General features: G+C 36.5%; 2 protein-coding genes across 2 annotated transcripts; one reads left to right on the top strand and one right to left on the bottom strand.

Annotated features, from left to right (window-relative positions):
* Positions 1-451: 451 nt before the first annotated feature.
* On the top strand, positions 452-11,489 carry LOC104211694 (ornithine transcarbamylase, chloroplastic-like). Its single transcript, XM_009760788.2, has 5 exons — positions 452-722; positions 9,112-9,446; positions 9,933-10,064; positions 10,159-10,434; positions 11,175-11,489. The coding sequence occupies exons 1-5, from the start codon at positions 518-520 to the stop codon at positions 11,355-11,357; spliced, it is 1,131 nt and encodes a 376-aa protein (XP_009759090.1). The 5' UTR covers positions 452-517; the 3' UTR covers positions 11,358-11,489.
* On the bottom strand, positions 11,420-19,005 carry LOC104211695 (auxilin-like protein 1). The gene is made up of 7 exons (XM_009760789.2): positions 18,499-19,005; positions 13,171-16,903; positions 12,999-13,088; positions 12,844-12,909; positions 12,667-12,756; positions 12,029-12,205; positions 11,420-11,882 (listed from the first exon to the last, which is right to left on the bottom strand). The coding sequence occupies exons 1-7, from the start codon at positions 18,849-18,851 to the stop codon at positions 11,847-11,849; spliced, it is 4,545 nt and encodes a 1,514-aa protein (XP_009759091.1). The 5' UTR covers positions 18,852-19,005; the 3' UTR covers positions 11,420-11,846.
* Between the last annotated feature and the right edge of the window lie 3,363 nt (positions 19,006-22,368).

Below are 22,368 nucleotides of genomic sequence, written 5' to 3'. Positions count from 1 at the left end.
TGATTGCATATTTAGCCAAACTTATAAAATCATCTTATTTTGAGAAGTGCTTTTTTCAAAAGTACTTTTGGTGAGAAACAGTTTGAATTTGGCTAATTAATTAGAAAAGCACTTTTGAGCAGTAAATAGTGTCTGGCCAAACTTTTGAAAACTGCTTCTAAATGTATTTTTCTCAAAAGTACTTCCCAGAAAAGTTTTTTTGGAGAGAAGCTACTTTTTTCTTCAAAAACTGCTTCTACTTCTCCTCAAAAATACTTTTTTCCCATTTAAAAGTTTGGCCAAATACCTCAATTTTTGGCCCAAAAAAACTTGGCCAAAGAGGGTATGAATCTTTGAAGTTAAGGTTATTCTTTGCAATCTAATTGCAAAAGAAAAAATGATTCTAATTTCTTCAGTTAAATAAATGGAAACAATTAAAGCTGACAGAGTAGGGTTTATAAATCTTTTAAAAAAAAAAAAACTTTCCGCAAACTAAAACAAATCCACCTGAGCTTTACTATCAGAACCTCTTTTAACAATGGCCGTCATTTTCTCTCACTTATCCTCCCTCCGATCATCCGAGGCGCCGTCATTCTCTTCCCTCTCCCACTACGGCATTCAGTCATCGCGCCCTTCCGGCGCATTCGTTCCTTCTCCGGTCACATTTCCGGCAATTCGTCGACGCATCTCATGCCAGATCAGCTCTCCGGCATCCTCTCCTTCGTCGTCCGTCAATGGAAATGGTTCGCTTATTTTTTCTCCAAGTTTCCTTTTCTATGCATCTAATTTTGATATGGCATTTTAAATAGTATGTAATGTAATACTAGTAAAACCTAGAAATTTTGTTAAGTTCTGCTGCATTTTACTACCTAATCTTGTTGTACGTTTCTGATTACTCTAAAAATGTTCCTTTTTTTAATCTTATCCCTGCTTTTTTGGTCTGCCATGTCTGCATGTGCTGTTTTAGGTCTAAAAAACTCTTTTATTGTGTAAGTTGTAAATGTTGTAATATATACCACAGCGGAAGCAATAACAGAATCTTATTCACGTGTAATCTAAACAACTAGCACGTATGAAGATTTTAGGATTACCTCTTGAAGCGTAAACACAACAAATCTATGTCGTTCTCCAGTTCCTCAGTTGAAAACACACCAGCAGATTTTCACAGTCTTCTACTGTGTTACCCAAACAATAACCGAAAAGAGAGAATTTTGGGTGGGCAAAATTCTAGTAGAAACCGCAGTCAGAATCATGAAAAAAACGTTCAGCCCTTATATCCATACATATAGCTGCGTTTTTTAGGTCAAAACCGTTTTCAAAACCTGTTAGGTTTTCTTCTCCCACTAAGGGACGGTTTCCACGTTTTCTTTCCCACTAAGTAACAGTTTCCACTATTTTCTATTATTTAGGCACAGTAGGGACCACATAATTTAATTAACAAGGCTTCCTATTATGATATTAATTTCGAAATTCTGAAACTAATTTCCATCATAATAAATTACGAATTATTCCACTAAAAATTCGTAATTGCACTCCTTAGTTCAATTTCGAAATTCTTCCATAAAACCTTATTTAACTCCCCATGTTAAGATTCAGATACTAATCAATCAAATTAAATTACTGACTATTTAATTTATTGATTACTTCCTTTAGACTTACACTTAACTTATTTCATGTGTCGGATACAAAATCCACCGGCCGGGTTTACACATGAAAACTTATAAGCTTTCATAAAGGAGTATCATCAATCTCAAAATTGAGACATGGATTCCATCAACTAATTATTACTTCGCCAATGTATATCATTGTTATCCAATTTACCAGGCTTATTGACTCGCGAAAGAATCTCGCCTTTTAATAAATCAAAACAACAAGTGACATACACAACTAATAATAATTATATCAGGATTAAGAGTATAAGTACATTAAATGGACTAGAGAAATTATTTTATAAAGTCAGTATAAAATACTCATCTCTACTTGATCCGTTCAATACATACAAAATGTACTAGCACAAGAAGTTGGAATTAAACCATTCCCATAATCAAGATAAATTATATTTAATCTTGTGCTACAATCATTCCGATGATTTGTCCAATTCCATCATTAGATTGTGAACATTAACTTTTATGTCTTACAAGAACCGATGATTTAATCTTCCGTGTATAAGCTAAACTCTATACACTAAATCATCTACTATGTAAGCAATGGACGCACAAACCAACACATGATCTATTTAAAATGAAACTTTATTGAATTTAAACAAGTAAATAAATAATTGTTCATAAAGAATACTATAACAATACGCATGACTTATAGTATATTCTAACAATCTCCCACTTAGACTAATAACCATGCGTCTATAATTTTGACACCCATTCCTTCTACATGCTTATCAAAAGTCTTCTGTGGTAAGCTCTTAGTAAACGGATCTGCCGAGTTGTTCTCTGACGCAATCTTGGTGACCACTACATCCCCTCTCTGCACTATATCACGAATTAAATGATATTTACGCTCAATGTGCTTTGCCCTCTTATGGCTTCGTGGCTCCTTTGAATTTGCAACCGCACCACTATTATCACAGTGAAACGTAATTGGCGCTTGAATCGAAGGAACCACACCCAACTCTCTCAGGAAGTTACCGAGCCAAACTGCCTCTTTGGCTGCCTCAGAGGCTGCCACATATTCGGCTTCCATGGTGGAATCAGCAACACAAGTTTGCTTGATACTCCTCCAACTTATGGCTCCACCTCCAAGAGTAAACACATTACCTGAGGTAGACTTTCTAGAATCTCTGTCTGATTGGAAATCCGAATCAGTATACCCAATAGGTACCAGGTCATCCGATTGGTAGATCAACATGTAATCCCTAGTCCTTTTCAGGTACTTGATTATATGTTTAACCGCCGTCCAATGCTCTTTCCCAGGATTAGACTGAAATCTGCTAACAACGCCAACGGCAAAGCAGATATCAGGCCTAGTGCATAACATAGCATACATGAGGCTCCCCACAGCTGATGCATAAGGGACCGCCTTCATCTTTTCTATCTCTTCATCAGTCTTAGGAGACTGATCTTTAGATAGAGAAATTCCATGTCTGAAAGGAAGGAATCCTTTCTTGGAATCATGCATGCTAAACCTGGAGAGTATTGTATCAATATAAAGACCTTGGGACAAGCCTAATATCCTTTTCTTGCGATCTCGCAAGAGTTTGATCCCAAGGATATGAGCCGCTTCTCCCAAATCTTTCATATCAAAATGTGTGGACAACCACTGCTTAACTGAATTCAACATGCCCACATTATTTCCTATGAGCAGTATGTCATCTACATATAAGATCAAAAATGCCACTTTGTCCCCATCCCACTTTTTGTATACACAAGATTCGTTAAGACACTGATCAAAACCAAAAGTTTTAATCGCCTTATCAAAACAAGTGTTCCATGCCCTAGATGCCTGTTTTAGTCCATAAATGGACCTTTTAAGCTTACACAACATGTGCTCTTTGCCACTTTCCATAAAACCGTCTGGTTGCATCATATAGATGCACTCATCAAGACTTCCATTAAGGAAAGCTGTCTTGACATCCATTTGCCAAATCTCATAATCATAATGAGCAGCAATGGATAAGAGAATCCTTATAGACTTAAGCATGGCTACCGGCGAGAAGGTTTCCTCATAGTCAATCCCTTCTTTCTGAGTAAACCCTTTCGCTACAAGCCTTGCTTTAAAAGTTTGTACTTTTCCGTCTACACCTCTCTTTTTCTTATAGATCCATTTGCATCCAATGGGTTTAACCCCATCAGTTGGTTCTACAAGATCCCAAACCTGATTAGAGTACATAGACTACATCTCTGATTTCATAGCAGCAACCCACTTATCGGCATCCTTATCACGTAGTGCTTGGTCGTAATTGACAGGTTCGGAGGTAGGCTCCTCAGGGATCCTATCATATGATTCTCCCAAGAGCGTGTAACGAACTGGCTGTCTTATTTCTCTCCCACTACGACTACGCACTACATCAGTTGCAACTACATCACGTTGATTTTGTGGTTGAACCACAACATCATCAGGAACCTGAGTCTCCATGCTATCCACAGGGATATCAACGACTTCTTCCTGTTGTGCAGTCTGCTCAACATGACTCCCACTACTTTGTGGTAGTATGACTGCGGGCACTTGTTCTTGTGGTACATTAAGTCTATTGACATTTCTCCCACTACTAAAGTGCAATGGTATGTCAAAATCGACTTCCGGGGTTTGGATATGGTCGTTTTGATTTTCAGATGACTGAGTTTCCATTCCTTTGCTAAGTTCCTGTAAAACGAGTTTACTTCTAGGAACATGGTTCATCAAATAGTCCTCTTCTAGAAACTTGGCATTTGTGCTAACAATTACCTTTTTCTCTTTAGGACAATAGAATAAACCACCTTTCGTCCCTTTTGGATAACCTATAAACACGCATACATCCGTTCTTGCCTCCAATTTATCCGTTTTCCCCTTTAGCACATGTGCCGGACAACCCCAAACTCGAATATGCCGCAGACTAGGCTTGCGCCCAGTCCACAATTCTGTAGGGGTCAAGGGTACTGACTTTGAAGGAACTAAGTTCAGAACATAATTCGCCGTTTCTAAGGCATGTCCCCAAAAAGACGAAGGCAAATCGGAATAACTCATCATTGATCTAACCATTTCCATAAGAGTCCTATTTCTTCTTTCAGCTACACCATTTTTGTTGTGGAGTTCCAGGTGCAGATAATTGAGATGTAATTCCACATTCTGATAAATAACCAATGAAGTCCGTAGAGAGGTACTCCCCACCACGATCAGATCGTAGTGTCTTGATATGTTTATTATGTCGCTTTTTAATCTCAGTCTTGAATTCTTTGAACTTTTCAAAACATTCAGACTTTCGACGCAACAAATAAATATATCCATATTTTGAGTAATCATCTGTGAAAGTCACAAAATACTCAAAACCACCTCTTGCTTGGACATTCATTGGACCACACAAATCAGAATGAATTAATTCTAATTTATCACTTGCCCGATTTCCTTTTGAGGGGAAATTTCGTTTTGTCATTTTCCCTTCTAAACAAGATTCACAAGTTGGTAGTGCCTCCACTTTCAATGAACTTAAAGGTCCATCCTTGACCAACCTGGAAATTCTGTTCAGATTTATATGACCCAAACGCAAGTGCCATAAATATGTTTCACTCAATTCAGAAGAACGTTTTCTCTTGCTTGGTAAATCAACATTATTCAGTTCTTTAGGTGGTAACGGTTTAGGAATAGAGTCAACAACAAAAAGACCATTAATCAATGTAGCCGAAGAGAGATAACGCTTATTATGAGTAATAACACATTTATCAACGTCATGACAATTAAAATCATAACCATCTCTCATAGCGCTAGAAACCGAAATTAAATTCCTTCTAACGGAAGGTACATATAATGTGTCTTTTAAAGCTAAAACTCTACCACTACCAAACGAAATACTAATATTTCCTAATGCTAAAGCTGGGGCTGCTGAACCGTCTGCTTGATAAACATTGATTTCTCCTTTACTTAGCCGCCGCGTTACCTGAAACCCCTGCAAATAAGTGCAGATATGATTAGTGGCTCCCGAATCTACACACCATGACATGGTAGAAACAGCCGCTAAAAATGTTTCAACGACAAGTAGATGTAAATCACCTGGTTTATTTTTCAGCTTGGCCAGATAAGTTGGACACTGCTTCTTATGATGCCCGGGCTGCTTGCAGTGATAACACTTGCCCTTACCCTTTTTCACACCAGCAGTCGTGCCACCAACAGAGGGTTTTTGAGCCTTTTTCTTTTTCTGCCCGCCTCTCGGCTTAGAAGAAGAACCTGCCTCAAAATTCAATGCCACGGGAGGAGCTTGGGACTTGATAATAGTCTCTGCCGACTGCAGCTCATTCAACAATTTCGCAAGGGACAAATCCATTTTGTTCATGTTATAATTCAGGCGAAATTGCTGAAAACTGTCAGGCAAAGTCTGCAGGATCATTTCAACCTGCGTGTCCTTATCAATGTTAGCTCCAAGGACCTCCAGTTCATTCAGAAGACTCATCATCTTCAGAACATGGTCCCTGACCGATGAACCTTCAACCATTTTGGTATTCAGAAGGGCTTTCATGGCAGTCTGCTTAGCCGCACGATTCTGATCTCCGAACATTTCTTTGAGATTTTCCAGAATGTCATAAGCAGACTCCATCGACTGATGCTGATGTTGCAGAACATTCGACATGGATGCCAAAATGTAACACCGCGCCATCTCATCAGCCTTAATCCATTTCTGGTAAGCCTTCTGTTCATCATCTGTGGCATCATCTCCAGGTTTTTCTGGACACACCTCATCGAGCACAAATTTGTACTCTTCAGCAATTAGAACAATATCCAAATTTCGTTTCCAATCAACATAATTTGGACCCTCAAGTTTGTTTTGGGTAAGAATGGCAGTAAGGGGATTAAAAGCAGTCATTGTTAATCTGGGAGACATTAAATATTTAAATAGATCAAATCAGTTTGTATTATGAACATTAAAATTCAAAACACATTATATATATACAATCTATGCACCTTGAACAACAAATTTCGATGGGAAAGAAGCTATTCTTGCAATATACATATATAATGACAGATTTTCACTCCATAAACTTAAACATGTCATACTCAGATGGAGAGTAAACTGTTAATTTAAGCCAAGTGAATATCAACATTCAACATATATTAGTCCCATTGAACCAACATGCTTACTCAGATGGAGAGTAAATACAAATAATTAATGACTAGTATAACATAGTGATTATTCATAATATTTTTATCCGATATGGAAGAAGACCTACGTCAACGTGTAAAAACATTATATCACTGATTTTTTAAGCCCGGGGACCAAGGGAATTGATCCCCACAATTACTGGAATTAAAAACAACTAAAAATTTTTTTCAGAATTTTAGAAAAACAGCAAAAACACCATCTAAACGACCCCGAACGCCCAAAAAAAGACTTCAGTCATGAATCCATGAGTATTGCTCACTGGGCCGTTTCGCATGGACCTGCCAAGTTTCAGGTCAATCGGAGTCCGTCAACTTTTTGACCTCCGATTTTCTGCCCTAATTCAGCAAAACGTGTTTTTCCGTTTTACATGATAAAATTCAATTTTCAGATTATTCTAACTCAACATCACCAATATTAAAAGGATACATCAAGTTTTCAGAATAATCAACACAACCCATAACAGATAATCACACCAAAAAACAGTGCAGGTTTTCAGAAAAACAAACTTTGCATGTAATTCAAAACTTGCATATAGAACATGATATTAATCCTTATGGTTTATCCTAATTATTTAATTAGACGTGAGTAAGCTCTGATACCAATTGTTGGAATATATACCACAGCGGAAGCAATAACAGAATCTTATTCACGTGTAATCTAAACAACTAGCACGTATGGAGATTTTAGGATTACCTCTTGAAGCGTAAACACAACAAATCTATGTCGTTCTCCAGTTCCTCAGTTGAAAACACACTAGCAGATTTTCACAGTCTTCTACTGTGTTACCCAAACATAACCGAAAAGAGAGAATTTTGGGTGGGCAAAATTCTAGTAGAAACCGCAGTCAGAATCATGTCAAAAACGTCCAGCCCTTATATCCATATATATAGCTGCGTTTTTTAGGTCAAAACCGTTTTCAAAACCTGTTAGGTTTCCTTCTCCCACTAAGGGACGGTTTCCACGTTTTCTTTCCCACTAAGTAACAGTTTCCACTATTTTCTATTATTTAGGCACAGTAGGGACCACAGAATTTAATTAACAAGGCTTCCTATTATGATATTAATTTCGAAATTCTGAAACTAATTTCCATCATAATAAATTACGAATTATTCCACTAAAAATTCGTAATTGCACTCCTTAGTTCAATTTCGAAATTCTTCCATAAAACCTTATTTAACTCCCCATGTTAAGATTCAGATACTAATCAATCAAATTAAATTACTGACTATTTAATTTATTGATTACTTCCTTTAGACTTACACTTAACTTATTTCATGTGTCGGATACAAAATCCACCGGCCGGGTTTACACATGAAAACTTATAAGCTTTCATAAAGGAGTATCATCAATCTCAAAATCGAGACATGGATTCCATCAACTAATTATTACTTCGCCAATGTATATCATTGTTATCCAATTTACCAGGCTTATTGACTCGCGAAAGAATCTCGCCTTTTAATAAATCAAAACAACAAGTGACATACACAGCTAATAATAATTATATCAGGATTAAGAGTATAAGTACATTAAATGGACTAGAGAAATTATTTTATAAAGTCAGTATAAAATACTCATCTCTACTTGATCCGTTCAATACATACAAAATGTACTAGCACAAGAAGTTGGAATTAAACCATTCCCATAATCAAGATAAATTATATTTAATCTTGTGCTACAATCATTCCGATGATTTGTCCAATTCCATCATTAGATTGTGAACATTAACTTTTATGTCTTACAAGAACCGATGATTTAATCTTCCGTGTATAAGCTAAACTCTATACACTAAATCATCTACTATGTAAGCAATGGACGCACAAACCAACACATGATCTATTTAAAATGAAACTTTATTGAATTTAAACAAGTAAATAAATAATTGTTCATAAAGAATACTATAACAATACGCATGACTTATAGTATATTCTAACAGTAAAGACATTGTTTATAGATAGTTGAGAAGACCTGATAAGTGATTGTTGCTGAGATAATAATCCTTAGTGTTTATTTTTTCACATCTTCTTGGTGTAATATTAATGAGGTATTCCTGATTTACCAAAAAACAAGTTGAAGAACTAAAATACTCTGGCCTATAGGTTTTCAAAACATGAAATTTGATGTACTTTGTCATAGAGTTTCTCGTAATTAAGCTCAAGAGAACGTTAGATATAGAATGTTTGGTAATGGATCAAAACCATATTTTATTCAAAAGATGGGTGGAGAAGTGAGAATATGTCCTGTCTGTCATGTCTAAGTTACAACCTTTTGTGAGACATGGATTGGTATTTAAGAAGATTTTTTCTGGTGTCTGTTTAAATTTTCTATTCCAGCAAATGCCAATCAGAAGGACTTTTTACATATTAGCGATTTCGACAAGTCAACTATTTTGAACATCTTGGATCGAGCCAAAGAGGTCAAAGCACTGATAAAATCAGGAGAGAGGACATATCTCCCATTTCAAGGTAAAACAATGGCAATGATATTTGCTAAGCCATCCATGAGGACACGCGTTTCCTTCGAGACAGGGTTTTACTTGCTTGGGGGCCACGCTATATACTTGGGACCAAATGACATACAGATGGGTAAGCGGGAAGAAACTCGTGATATTGCTCGTGTTCTGTCTCGCTACAATGATATCATTATGGCTCGAGTTTTTGCCCATCAGGTATGCTGGTGAGTTTTCTGTTTTGACTTCTTCCTGGTGCATGGTGAGTTTCCTGTTTTGACTTCTTGCTTGTGCACTTCTGTACGCTATCATGACCCGGATGAAACACTGCTAAAACTCTTATTTGTTTCAGTATCCTCTGGCAATGCCTCTCTTAGCAGCATTGTTCCATTCTATTAAATATTTATTTGCCCCTTTCTAAATATTAGTTGAATGAAAAGTTTCTTGATCTTTTCCGTTGGAGCTGAATTCTGGTCCATCTTGTACTTAATATCTTACAGACGAATAACAGTTTAATGATGTTGCCTTCCCTGCAAGTTAATTGAGCATATGATCCTTCAGGCCTAAATGTTCTTCAGGGTTTGTACATGCTGAGATGTTGAATTGAGTAATTGAGATGCCAGGGTTGGACATTTCTTAGTCTGTTGCTTTCACACCAACTGTAAAATAAAAGTTTTATCTATTTGTTTTTTGCTGCTGGTGCAGGACATTCTAGATCTTGCTAAATACGCAACTGTACCAGTGATTAACGGCCTGACAGACTACAACCATCCTTGCCAAATTATGGCCGATGCCCTTACAATAATTGAACATGTTGGTCAGCTGGAAGGAACAAAGGTTTAGCTCTTCCAGGCCAAAAATTTTATCATCTCCCAGTTTCTGTTTCTGGCGATATGTTTTTTTATAATTTAATGCTGGCTGCCGATTCCAGGTTGTCTACATTGGAGATGGAAATAATATAGTGCATTCTTGGTTGCTGCTGGCTTCAGTAATTCCCTTCCACTTTGTTTGTGCCTGTCCAAAAGGTTTTGAACCTGATGAGGAAACAGTTAAGAAAGCACAACAGGCTGGAGTAAGCAAAATTGAGATAACTAATGATCCAAAGGAAGCTGTTAGAGGAGCTGATGTCGTGTACTCAGATGTCTGGGCTAGCATGGGACAAAAGGAAGAAGCTGCACAGCGCCGTCAGGTGTTTCACGGATTCCAGGTAGGAGTGATAAATTGCTAGTCTGTTCAACTTGTGCATGTAGAGCAAGAAACCTCTTCGACCTTACGTAAAATTGCTTGCCAGAAATGACGACAAAACTAGTAGTAGAGGAGGCTTAGCCCAGAAATGTCCCTTGATGTGGAACTAAGTTATTGTAGCTGGTTGGCTACAACAAGGGCTCATGAAATTATCATTTTCAGAATAACTTTTAATTTTCTAGATAATGGGACCTAGGTGTTAGAAACACAACTTACGATCTTAAACAGGAAAGGATGGAAGTTAAATGGATAAGACATCTATAGATTTTTAACTAAGAAAAAGAAGAGTATGCTAGTGACTATCTAAATCTTTGTGAACTGGAACTGTAATGGGTGAAAATACTTATTTCTTGGATACTTCTTGCACGTCAACCTGTGTTTACAATCTTTTGTGTTAGGCTATTAGTGGATGGAACAGATCTGAATCTTTACTATAGTGGTATCCCAAATCAAGGTTGCAACAAAGTCTTGTGAACTAACTTGGGGTTTACTAGTGACTGATAACTATGTAGTAAGTAGATAGCATCACATAGTGATACTTGAGTTGAATGTATGTAACCTACTTCACATGTTACATTCTCAAAAGAAAAGAAAAAATGTATGTAACCTACTTTACAAGTTGTTCTGCAGTTTTACCCAGTTTCTGAAGCTTGCTATTAATGTATGCATGTCTTTCTCTGACGTCTTATTATTTGTTGATAGGTGAACGAAGAAATCATGAAATTAGCTGGACATAAGGCTTATTTCATGCACTGTTTGCCTGCAGAAAGGGGAGTGGAAGTCACTGATGGAGTAATTGAAGCGCCAAACTCAATCGTATTTCCCCAAGCAGAGAACCGCATGCATGCACAAAATGCGATTATGCTTCATGTAATGGGCTTGTAATTGCATTGTTTAACCTTATAGTTAAACTTGTTTTCTTCCTAAATTGTACTTTACTTGGAGCATTAAAGAGCTTGGTGGATATGTCTGTTCATATAACTCAAGGGATTAATTACAATCGCCACTAGTTGATCACATCTCAATAAGATCTCTCAAGGGATATCTTATACAACCCTTTGTGGCATCTTGCAGTAAAAAATACTATTTCACCTGAACCCTTCATACCCGAGCTTAGGACAATCACCTCTTTACACCTAAATTTACCTTGCATTTGCACATTGTGTAAATTAATCATTTCAGCCTGAATTTCCAAATTGAGGAGCTATTGTTCTATTCCGTCTTTTAATTAGATTGCCGATAATTCAATGCATATACAAGACAAAATTAAGGCACCAGTAATTCATTCCTCATCTTCCATCTTGAAAAGTTGATTGCCAGTATAAGGACAGCACGGAGCACCTGCTCATACCACAGAATTTCCACTGACGCTGTTCACCTCTCTTCTGAGTTGAACCTGTTCCATGCCGCCTTTGGTTCACAAAAAGGAAAATAATGAGATTCAAGTCCATAATAGAAAAAGAAAAAAAGAGACCGATTCATGCATTGCGTCAAGTCATAAGTATGTGACAGCGCAATCAAACAGACACATGCAGATAAAGAAACTTATTAGTTACCTTGAGAAGATCAAAAACCTTTTCACAGATATATTTTTGCTGAATACTCGCTCCTCTTTGCTGCAACTTATCAGGGTGAACATAAAGAGTTGCTTTCCTGTAAGCCTTCTTCACCGCAGCAGTTGTAATAATTTCAGTCAGCGAGATGGGTTGCCAACCACTATCGGATCCAAGGATCTGCATTTGCAAAAAACAATGAGCATCTAGTGACAATGGAAACTATATTTTGAACAGGACAGAAATTAAATGAAGATCAGTGCAATGAACTTCAAAAACAAAACGTCTTGAAGGGACTCATTCACATATTCTAAAATCTGGTCACTGCAATTGCCCATGTGATTTAAAAATCACTCCAATTTTTAGTTTCTTCCACATTAAGTAATAAACAAGTTCTGATGAGACTTTTTAAGGTAGTATCTTAAGATATTTCAGAACACTCTAGCCTTTGCCTCTCTACCCTTCGGGGTAGGGGTAAGGTATGCGTACATATTACCCTCCCCAGACCCCACTTGTGGGATTATACTGGGTCGTCGTTGTTGTTGTTGTTGTTGTACTCTAGCCTTGCAACTTCCCTTTCTACCCAATGTTCATAATAAAGGAGAAGGAAAAGAAAATACTTGGGCAAGTCGGATACATACATATTGCAGAGTAGAAAGCAGCGCACGTAGGTTCCCTTCCTTCCCGCTGGCCCATCTTTTAATATCAGCGTCAAGAGCTTCAGCTAATCTCTGAAATAAAAAATATACATATAAGCAAGCATAACATGTGCGCATCCTGAACTCCATAAGCACACAATTCATATCAAGAAAATTTACATTTCTCTCAGTTTGCTCTTTCTGAGCCAGAAGATCACGCTTATTCTTCTCCGCAAGGGCTTTTGCCTGAAAAGACCAGTAGAAACATAAAAGTGAATATGCTTGGACAAAGTCCAGGAGCCAGTGTCCAAATAATAGAGTTAAGATACACATACTGCTCTTTCCATTATCCTCTGGTGCCTCTCCAACCTTGCTTTGCGTCTTTGAGCTGATTCACTATTACTTCCATCAAATTTGTCCAAATCCTGCATTGATTCAGTAGGTCATCCTTCTGTATGCCACAAAGTATACATTAGAGAGACAGAAAAAATTAAGAATGATACTCACAGAAGAGGAAAGGCTATGCTTCAATCCGTTCTCTCGGGTTGCACTAGCAATTCGTTCATCACCGTGTCTATCTGCTTGAGACCTTAATTCAGCTGTCGTGCCCTTTTGTGATAAAGCTTTTTCCAAAGCACGTTCACGGGCTTCTGCAGTTGCTCTCTCCACAGCAGCTCGCTCTGCTTTAAGCTTGGCTTCAATGGAAGCTTTGTCTGTTGATACCTTGCTACTTGCAGAAGCCTTCTCACGCTTATCCCGTGCCTCAGCCATTACTCTTTGTCGAACTTCAGCAGCTGCTCTCTCCACAGCAGCTCGTTCAGCCCTTTCTCGGGCTTCAGCAAATGCCCTCTCACGAGCCTCACGAATTGCTCTTTCCACAGCTATTCTGTCTTTTTCCCTTTCTTTTTGTCTCTCGTCTACCTGGGCTCTTTTACTATTATTTTCATCCTCCACTTCTTTTTGCAAAGACTTTTTGGTCTCCTCTTCTACAACAGTTTTTTGATTGCTCTCTTCCTCGTGCATTTCGGCTTTTATCTTTTCATCATTGTCCAGTGGCTCATTGTCTTTGCAGTCACCAGCTGAGGAAGAGCATTCTAGTTCTTCTGAGTTCTCAACAGACTTTTGGTCTCCCTGAGCTGCTTTAATATCTTTGTTTTTCTCGACCTGGTCAGCAGCAATACCATCCTCCTTGATCGTTTCCTCATTTCCTACATGTCCAGGGACACACAAGTCATCCCCCTCATCAAGATTTGAGTATAATTCTCGGTCCCTACCTGTCTCATCCATGCATTTCTGCTCAAGGTTTATGTCAGTAAAAGTGGTATTCTCTGATTCTTCAGAAGCGTGGACCTCAGATACAAAATGTGATTCAGTATCACTGGCATTCTCCTGAATCACATTGCGGAAGCTCTCTGTCTCAAAAATAACTCGCTCACAGGGAAGATTGTCCCTGCCGTTCATGCAAGTGGAACCACAATTCACTTCCTTGACATCCTCAGATGAGGCCGCACAAGTGTCTTGCACTACGCCCTCAGAGGTATCCTCTTCACTAGAATTTTGGAGATCACTCGCAGTTTCCAATATCTCCTTTTCCCAAGAATTGGAGGACTCTTCAGTCACTCCATCCTTCTCACACTCACGTTCATAGATGGCTTCAGAAATTCCTTGTACCCCTTCAAAATTAACTGCCTGCTGACTTATTTCAACATCATTATTCTCTAGTTGATCTTCACAAGCTTCTTGTATCTCACTTGAACGAGGACTGCCATTGAGATCAGGCTCATTAACAGCACTCTTTGAATTTTGTTTATCAGCAACACCCGGAGCCACACTTGTCTCCTGATCATCCTCACTCTTATCAGATGCTTCCAGCCTACTATCAGCTTCTTCAGCCTCCTGACTCGCTTCAGTCTTTTTACTCTCTGTGAATTTATCTGCTTGGTTCTCTATTTCTTCAGTTGCTTCATACTGACAAGGCTCTAATGATATCTTCTGATGTCCTTCCATCTCAGATCCTTCTCGTTTTCTCTCACTTTCTTCCCCTTCATGACAGTAAGGGGTTTTCTTTTCACTCGGTTCAAGCTCATGAACCCCATATGACCACTTCTCAGCGTGTTCGCCACGTTGGAAATCTTCCTGTCTACTCTCAATGCCTACTCTCCCGCAGTCATGTTGGGGCTTCTCATCATTTTCCACCCATAGGAAGGCTTCCTTGTGCATAATCTCAGTTTCTTCTTCGTTGGAGCTCCTCCTCAATCTGCTTTTGTTTTCTTCCACCTCATAAACATTTTCTAACTTATTTGGCACTATTCTGCATTCCAAGTCTTCATGCTTCACTGCCTCGTCTTCTGGAGGTGTCTCTCTGTTGTTATGTAGATTATCATTCTCAGTTTCTTGGAACCCAACTTTTTCCTCAGTAAGTGTCTCCTGAGAGTTCTGCAAGTTCTTGAAACTCCACATCTTATGAAATATTGACTCTAGATTGTTCTTCATGTATTCAGACTTCTTCAACTCAGCAGAACAATTTCCGTTCCCCTTAGAAAAGCCATACTCATTGATGACTTCTGAATTTACATATTCTTCAGAATCATGCATCAAAGCTGAATTAGAAGTATCCTTGAATTGCTCTGGAGCTTCTGCCTTCCCAAGAAGGTTTAGTGTTGGCATTTCCCCCATTGGTTTGACGTAATCAGGTTCTTCACCAAGCTCTATGGTCTTGTTACTTGTATTCATCTCCTTAAGCTTGTATACATGTCTATTATTCTCCACAGATGGTTGAGAGTGATTGTTGCTCTCAACCTGCTGAGATACCATGGTTTCTATATTCTCTTTTCTACTGCTTACCACTTCCGGAAACCAAGCTCCTGCTACATCTCCTTGAGATGCTTCAGCATTTTCAGTCTGGGTATTCTGCTTAACCATTCCAGCAACCCATTGCTGTTCTTTAAGATTGATGAATGAAGCAAAATCACCATTACTTGATGGGATTCCTCTGCACACCTCAGCGAATGGTGGCAATCCAATACCTATTTTTCTATGCAATTCCATAGCATTTTCCCTGTTACTTCTTGTGTTGCACTCAACCCTATTATCCTTAGATTTTAAGCTACCTTTAGACCTTGGTTTCTGAGAAGCTGGAACACCTTCTTTTTTTCTCTCCATTAGCTCTTTTGCTAGTCTAATACTTTCTTGAGCCTTCTCTATGGCTTTTTTCAATGTGGCAGCAGAAACAGCAGCTGCTGAATTTGCATCAAGTTCCTCATCAGAAGAAGTAGGTGAAGTATTAGTGGGACGAATACCGCTTCCAGATGCTCCATATTTGGGATCAGGACCTGAAATTTTTGATTGATTAGGCTGGCCCTTGATGTCATTAGCCATGGGGCTTGAAGTTGATGCCCCTTCAGTGGAACTTGATCTTCTCTCAAATTCATCATGTGCACTATAAAACTTATCATTAAAATGGAATGCATCCCAGCTAGATCCACTTATAACCTTCATTACGCCATCTGAACTTTGTTTCTTGGGGATATGCAAATTCTCCTTTCTATCACCCCCATTAAATAATTCCCCGCTAAAGCTCCCGTCATGATGTGCTTCACCTGAGCTTTGTTTCTTGGGGACATGCAAATCCCCATTCTTATCATGACCTTCTTTAAATATTTCCCCACTTAAGCGCCTGTTGCGATGTCCATCTGAACTTTGTTTCTTGGGGACATGCAAATCCCCAGTCCTAGCATGCCCTTCTTTACCTGTTTCCCCACTAAAGCTCCTATTGCGACGTATTTCATCTGAACTTTGTGCCTTTGGGACATGCAAATCCCCCATCCTACCACGCCCTTCTTTAAATATTTCCCCACTAAAACTCCTGTTCCGATGTATTTCATCTGAACGTTGTATCTTTGGGACATGCAACTCCCCCACCTTATCACGTCCTTCTTTAAATATTTCCCCACTAAAACTCTTGTTGCGCTGTACATCACTTTTTACAAAGGGTGCTCGCTGAAAGGCTTCAGTCTTTGGTAAATGAGAACTTTCATCTATAAAATACATAAAACCAGGGACAGCATGCAGTTGAGCTATCTGCGTCATCCCATTTGAACCATTTCTGTTTCTTTGGCCGGTCTTATGATAAGATAAGTTGAAGTGCTTTGGCCCATCAATAGATTGATTAGTCGCTTCACATGAGGACTCTTTGTGCCTTCCACTTGGACTAAATTGATCTGATCCTTCGGAAGCAGTCCTACATGCAACAAATACAGGAAATTAAGGGAAGTATCATAACTCATGTTGTACCAAAAGCAACCAATACACATGAAGTCTTTTAAAGAAACTGTGAGAAAAATTGGGAAATGCTACAGAAAATGTAAGCAATCACGGGAATTGCTAGTTGATGAAAGACTATCTTTTCTCACTCATGGAAACACCAGTAATGGCATAGCACATAGTAAATGGCCATAACTTTCAGAGCACATAGCATCATTAAGTGTGTATACTTAGAAAGGCTATAGACAAGTAAATAAATATCAAATCAGGATGAATTTGGTCTAAAACCTTCCTCTAAGAAGACGAGTGAGCATGGCTAACATTCTATAAAACATGTAACTCAACCAATTAAAATAACAAAAGGACATCAGCTATCGTGCTACAAAATAACCTACAGACAGGCACATTTCAGAATAAGCAACAAATGAGAATTATGTATATTCTTCTTTTTTTGTTGAAAATTTTATTAAAGAATAGCGCGCAGAAAGTGCAATGAAAAAGTGGTACAAACCCAACAAAATGCATCTTAGCAAACTAGCTACAAGAGAACTGGGGAAATTTTCCATCCTATCTACTTCTTGAACATTTTCAATTTTGCAACAAAAGGCTAAGAGAGCTACATCTATGTTTTCAGGTACAAATATTTTCCTTTTTGCCTTCAAAGTATCTTTTATTTCTCTCCTTCCACACAGTCCACTATATAGCTGCTCAACTTTGTGTCGCCTTTTTGTAGTCCTCTTCTACTCCAACGAAGTAATAGGTCTTCAGGAGATTCTGGCATGCACCATTTAAATTCAAGCAAATTCAAGAAAGTATCCTAAATCTGATTTGTGTTTCTGCAGTGGATGAATAAGTGCTTCGCATCTTCATAATCTTCTTCATACCTTACACATCTGTTGATAGTCATGCATCTTCTTCGTATAAAGGTGCTTCCTTTCTCCATATCAGTTTCAATGGCCATTCTTGTTCCTGCTGTCTACTTTGAGACAACAAGTTATATGCAGACTTTACTGAAAAAAGGCCATCCTTACATTCTTTCCATATTAACCGATCAGGTACTAACTGTAGATTTTATCTATTTTCACTAAAAAGGTTTGCTTATGAATATTTCGTACCAAAAATATATGAATGCTTCAGCGGATATCTGTTCTTATAAAGAAGATCCATTTTCCAGCTAACAAACATCATATATTTATCACCCAAAGTAACATTTACAGTAACAAAATCCATATACCCAATAAACCAAATAGAAAAACAGAAAAAGGACTCGTGTTAAGCATATTAAAAATATACAAACTGAAGCAAAAAGACAGAAATTAGGAACAGAGATGAAACAGCGCCATATAATTTGAAATCATTGTGCCTTTGCTTTTTCCTTTTCATATTTTTTTCTATTATTTTCTTTTCCGCATTTCAACCACACACAAAAAAAAGAGTAACATTCACAAAATTAACTGTACACCTCGACACATCAAAATCGCCTCCAACACTAAGAAAAATCGTCTTCATTCTTAAAACAAAAAGAGTAAAACGTCAAAAAGTTTTTAAAAAAATAAATGGAAATGAACTCACCGAGTTTTACCAGAAGAACGTTTAGCACCAGAAAACAACTCATCATAAGGCACAGCAATATCTTCTTCACAAAAACCACCAAAAATGTTGGAATAATCAAGTTTAGAGGAGGAACTTCGACAATCATCGGAAATTTTAGTATCATCTAAACCAGAAAGATCAAGTACCGGAATCGACGAACCACGAGAACCTCCAAATATCTCAGAGTAATCCGGAGCTCCGGAAGAAAAAACCGGAGCTCCGAACTTTTTCTGTGCAAAAACGTCGTCGTACGGATGTTGTTTAGCTGAAAATGAAAAGCCATTAGCACTCGAAAGCTTTCTTCTGTGTAAAGGCCGTGAAAGTGACTCCATTGAAGTAGAAATGGAAGGAGAATGAACTAGGGTTACTATTTTCAGGAGGATTTTTTTTATGTAATTTTTTGGGGTTTTTTTTATTTGTTATTCGGTGATGTTTGTCTGCAGAATCAGAAAGACAAAGAGAAGAAGAGAAAAATGGAAGAAAATGTTTTTGTGTGACAGAATAATTACAAAATGTGTTTTTTGAAGGGGTCGATTTGTAATTTTAGTGTTTTGTGCTGTACGGTATTCTTGTTTCCAAGTCTCCAACTTGGATTGATCAACTCGTTCGGCGATTATTTTGGTTTTTTTTTTTACATATTTTATTTATTAGGTTTCTTTTATGTTTTTAAATAGTTGCATCCTTCAAATGGCCAGCTTTATTTTTCTATTTTTCAAGAAAGCCAGCTTTCAAATTCATAACTGCGAGACCGAAAAACACAGAACGACGTACATCTTTTAACGTTTTGTTTACTGTAGATATTATTTTATTAACTTTAGAGAATATCACTTTTATTAAAATCTGCTAGTAAGCAAAAAAAATTATTTTTTTCCATGAAAACAACACAATCTCTTATTCATGCATCAATAAGATAAAAGAGTTACAAGTTCACGTATGATGCTTTTATTTTAATTTATTAAATATCTTACAAAATTCGACAATCTAATGTGAAAGATTTCAGTTTGTCGTTTCAACTAGTAATTTTCTTTCTCCTATCTCTAATTGGAACTAACTTTCTCTTAATTACTTGAATTATATTTCATATTTTTTTACAATAACAACTTGACATGTTGTAAGAAACCACATGTGCAAATTTTTGATTTGGAAAACTACCAACAACAAAAAAAGGAGGTAGAAGCTAAAGTTTTTTCCATCCCATATTAAAAAAATTAATTAGAAAAAAATATTAGTCAATGATGTTTTTGTACTATAAAAAAAACAAAAGTGACCAACAATTTGAAAGAAGAAGAATATCTTAACTACGGAGTACTTGCCAAATATGAGTGATTGATTTACTTGGAAATTACTTTATATATATATATATATATATATATATATATATATATATATATTTCCACAAAATATGAGTGATTGATTTACTTGGAAATTACATTTTTTATATATATATTTCCACTTACAGAATAAATTATTCCAGCCAAGCGAACATAACAAAAGCAAGCCTAACCGTGTTTTTTCCTTTTGCTGAATTTTCAAATAAACTTTCAAATTTAAATTTGGCATTACACTGTAAATTTTGACTTGTGCTGTTTTTATTTTTAAGTTGACCATACGGATATGAATTTATTAGTTTCTCAGATTGGTAGTAGGAATTAAAAGGGGGCCTCTCTTTTCCCATTATGGAAAAATGATTAATTATAGCACGTGTACGCGTAAAACCAGAGACAGTATCGACATTTAATTTTAGAATAAAATTTATTTTACTCCCTTAATTTTTAGTGGTTGGGAAATGATACCCCATTTTTGAATGGGAAAGAGAACCTCTTTATGTAATACTCCTAGCTTTCTCGTGAAATATTTTCTTTTTGAATAAAAATCGTTTTTTTCAAATGAATAATTTTTACAATAATCAAGTTCTTTTATTATAGCCAAAAACTCTACATATAAAAAATAATAAGGATCTATATAATTTACGGAGTATTTTTTTTATTTCTCACTCTGTGTCTGCTGCTCACATTGGCTCCGACTAAATCCGAATTCGAACCGAAAAGTTCCACATTTGGGGATAAAGCGCTACCTAACAAAGACGAATCTCACTTTAGCCTTCTTCCTACATATTTCAAATGTAACCTTGTCAACTATAATTTGTGTTCAATAAAGACAATTTCAATAATTATTTTAGTATAATAATTTTAATATACAAAGAAAATACATAAATAAATTAATACTCATGCAACAATTATTTCATCTAATATATATTTCAGAGAAATTTACCAATTCTGTGTATTTTCCCCCCTTCTAATTAGGGGTTAAGCCCTATAAAAAAAATGCTAAAGCATCCATGATGGATGTGCGTTCAACATATTTCTTGAATTTTGTATACAATTTTGTTTTATTGCAAAAAATTTAATATTGACCTCAACATAAACTCAATATAATAAAAAAATATCTTAACCTTTTCAAGCAAAAAAGATGAAACTCAAGTATTGGTTTTGATAAAAAATATTATACTCACCTTTGAAAGGATAGATCGTGAGAGAAAAAAAAATCTCACTGGAAAAATAATATATAAGGGGGTTCCTTTCCTATTCAAAACGTGAGGGAGGAGCGGAGGGGGTATTGTTTCTCAACTATTAGAGGTTAAAGGGATAAAGTGAATTTTACTCTTTAATTTATTTTTCCTCTTCAAAAAGTTTGAAAAATTGTTTTTTTTCTTTTTGTTTTTTTTTTTCTTTTTAGAACGACAGAAGAGAAATCTGCTATATTCACTTAAATTATGAAAACCTATGTTCAGTCCTCGATTTTCAAGCTCAAATATTACTTACAAGTTACAACCATGTTTTTTTGAATTTTTAACTTCAAGTTGTTAGAAAATTACATTAATTAATAATAAGTACTAATAAAAAATGAAAGGAAAAAGCATAGCCGTTTCCTCATAGAGATTCTCATGACAATTATTCCTATATTCAAGCACTTAATCATATATACAAAGTATGGCCCCTCAACTCACATGGTATTATGAATCTGAGGATGCCATATATGGAAGAAGCTGCCATTATGGAGACATAATTTGGAGCACCGAACTGGGAAAAGTCATATTTGCTCTAATTATTAACTTTCATTTCATTCATGATCTAACCACTATATTTGTTACATGTGACGATGAGACCACAATTTAAAACTTTAATACTATATTAAAGTTTCACAATTGTAAGAAACACGATATCTCTAGTTATATTATCACATAATTCATTTCTATAGACTATAGAGATGATGTTTATCCATGAATCTCCATCTATTTTTTTATTTTATTTTTGTTGCTTTTTGTCATATATTAAAGCGTAGAAGCAATGAATTCGAGTCAATTCTGTGATTATAAATCAGTAGTCTCGTGAATAAACCTTAAAAGATGCTCGTTCATTTCATGGTTGAAATCCTTGAAGTTATTGCATTAGTGGCCAGAGGCAGAACTAGCTTTCTAACATTAGAGATTTGTCGTTCCTCACCTGCTTGATCTTAATCTATCTATCGATCTATCTATATCTATCTGTATTATCATAAAATTATGAATATAATGTTAGTTTACAAAAATAATCTTTTAACATTAAGCATAATAACTCACAATAAAAGAATATAACCGGAATTCTGGACATTGACTTTGTAATCCTATTAGTTTTAGAACATAATACTACACGTTAGGAATCTTCCATGATTATCTTTAGGAATTCTATTAGTATAATTGATTTCAGTCATAAACATATAATGCTACATGTTAGCATGTAAACCTAATACCTTAAGGCTTAAGCAACACGTTATTTTGTCAACTGATCGAATTCTTATTAAAGGTATATG

The sequence above is a fragment of the Nicotiana sylvestris genome, chromosome 4 (assembly GCF_000393655.2).
Source record: "Nicotiana sylvestris chromosome 4, ASM39365v2, whole genome shotgun sequence".
NCBI lineage: Eukaryota > Viridiplantae > Streptophyta > Magnoliopsida > Solanales > Solanaceae > Nicotiana > Nicotiana sylvestris.
This window is presented reverse-complemented; position numbering and strand designations above follow the sequence as displayed.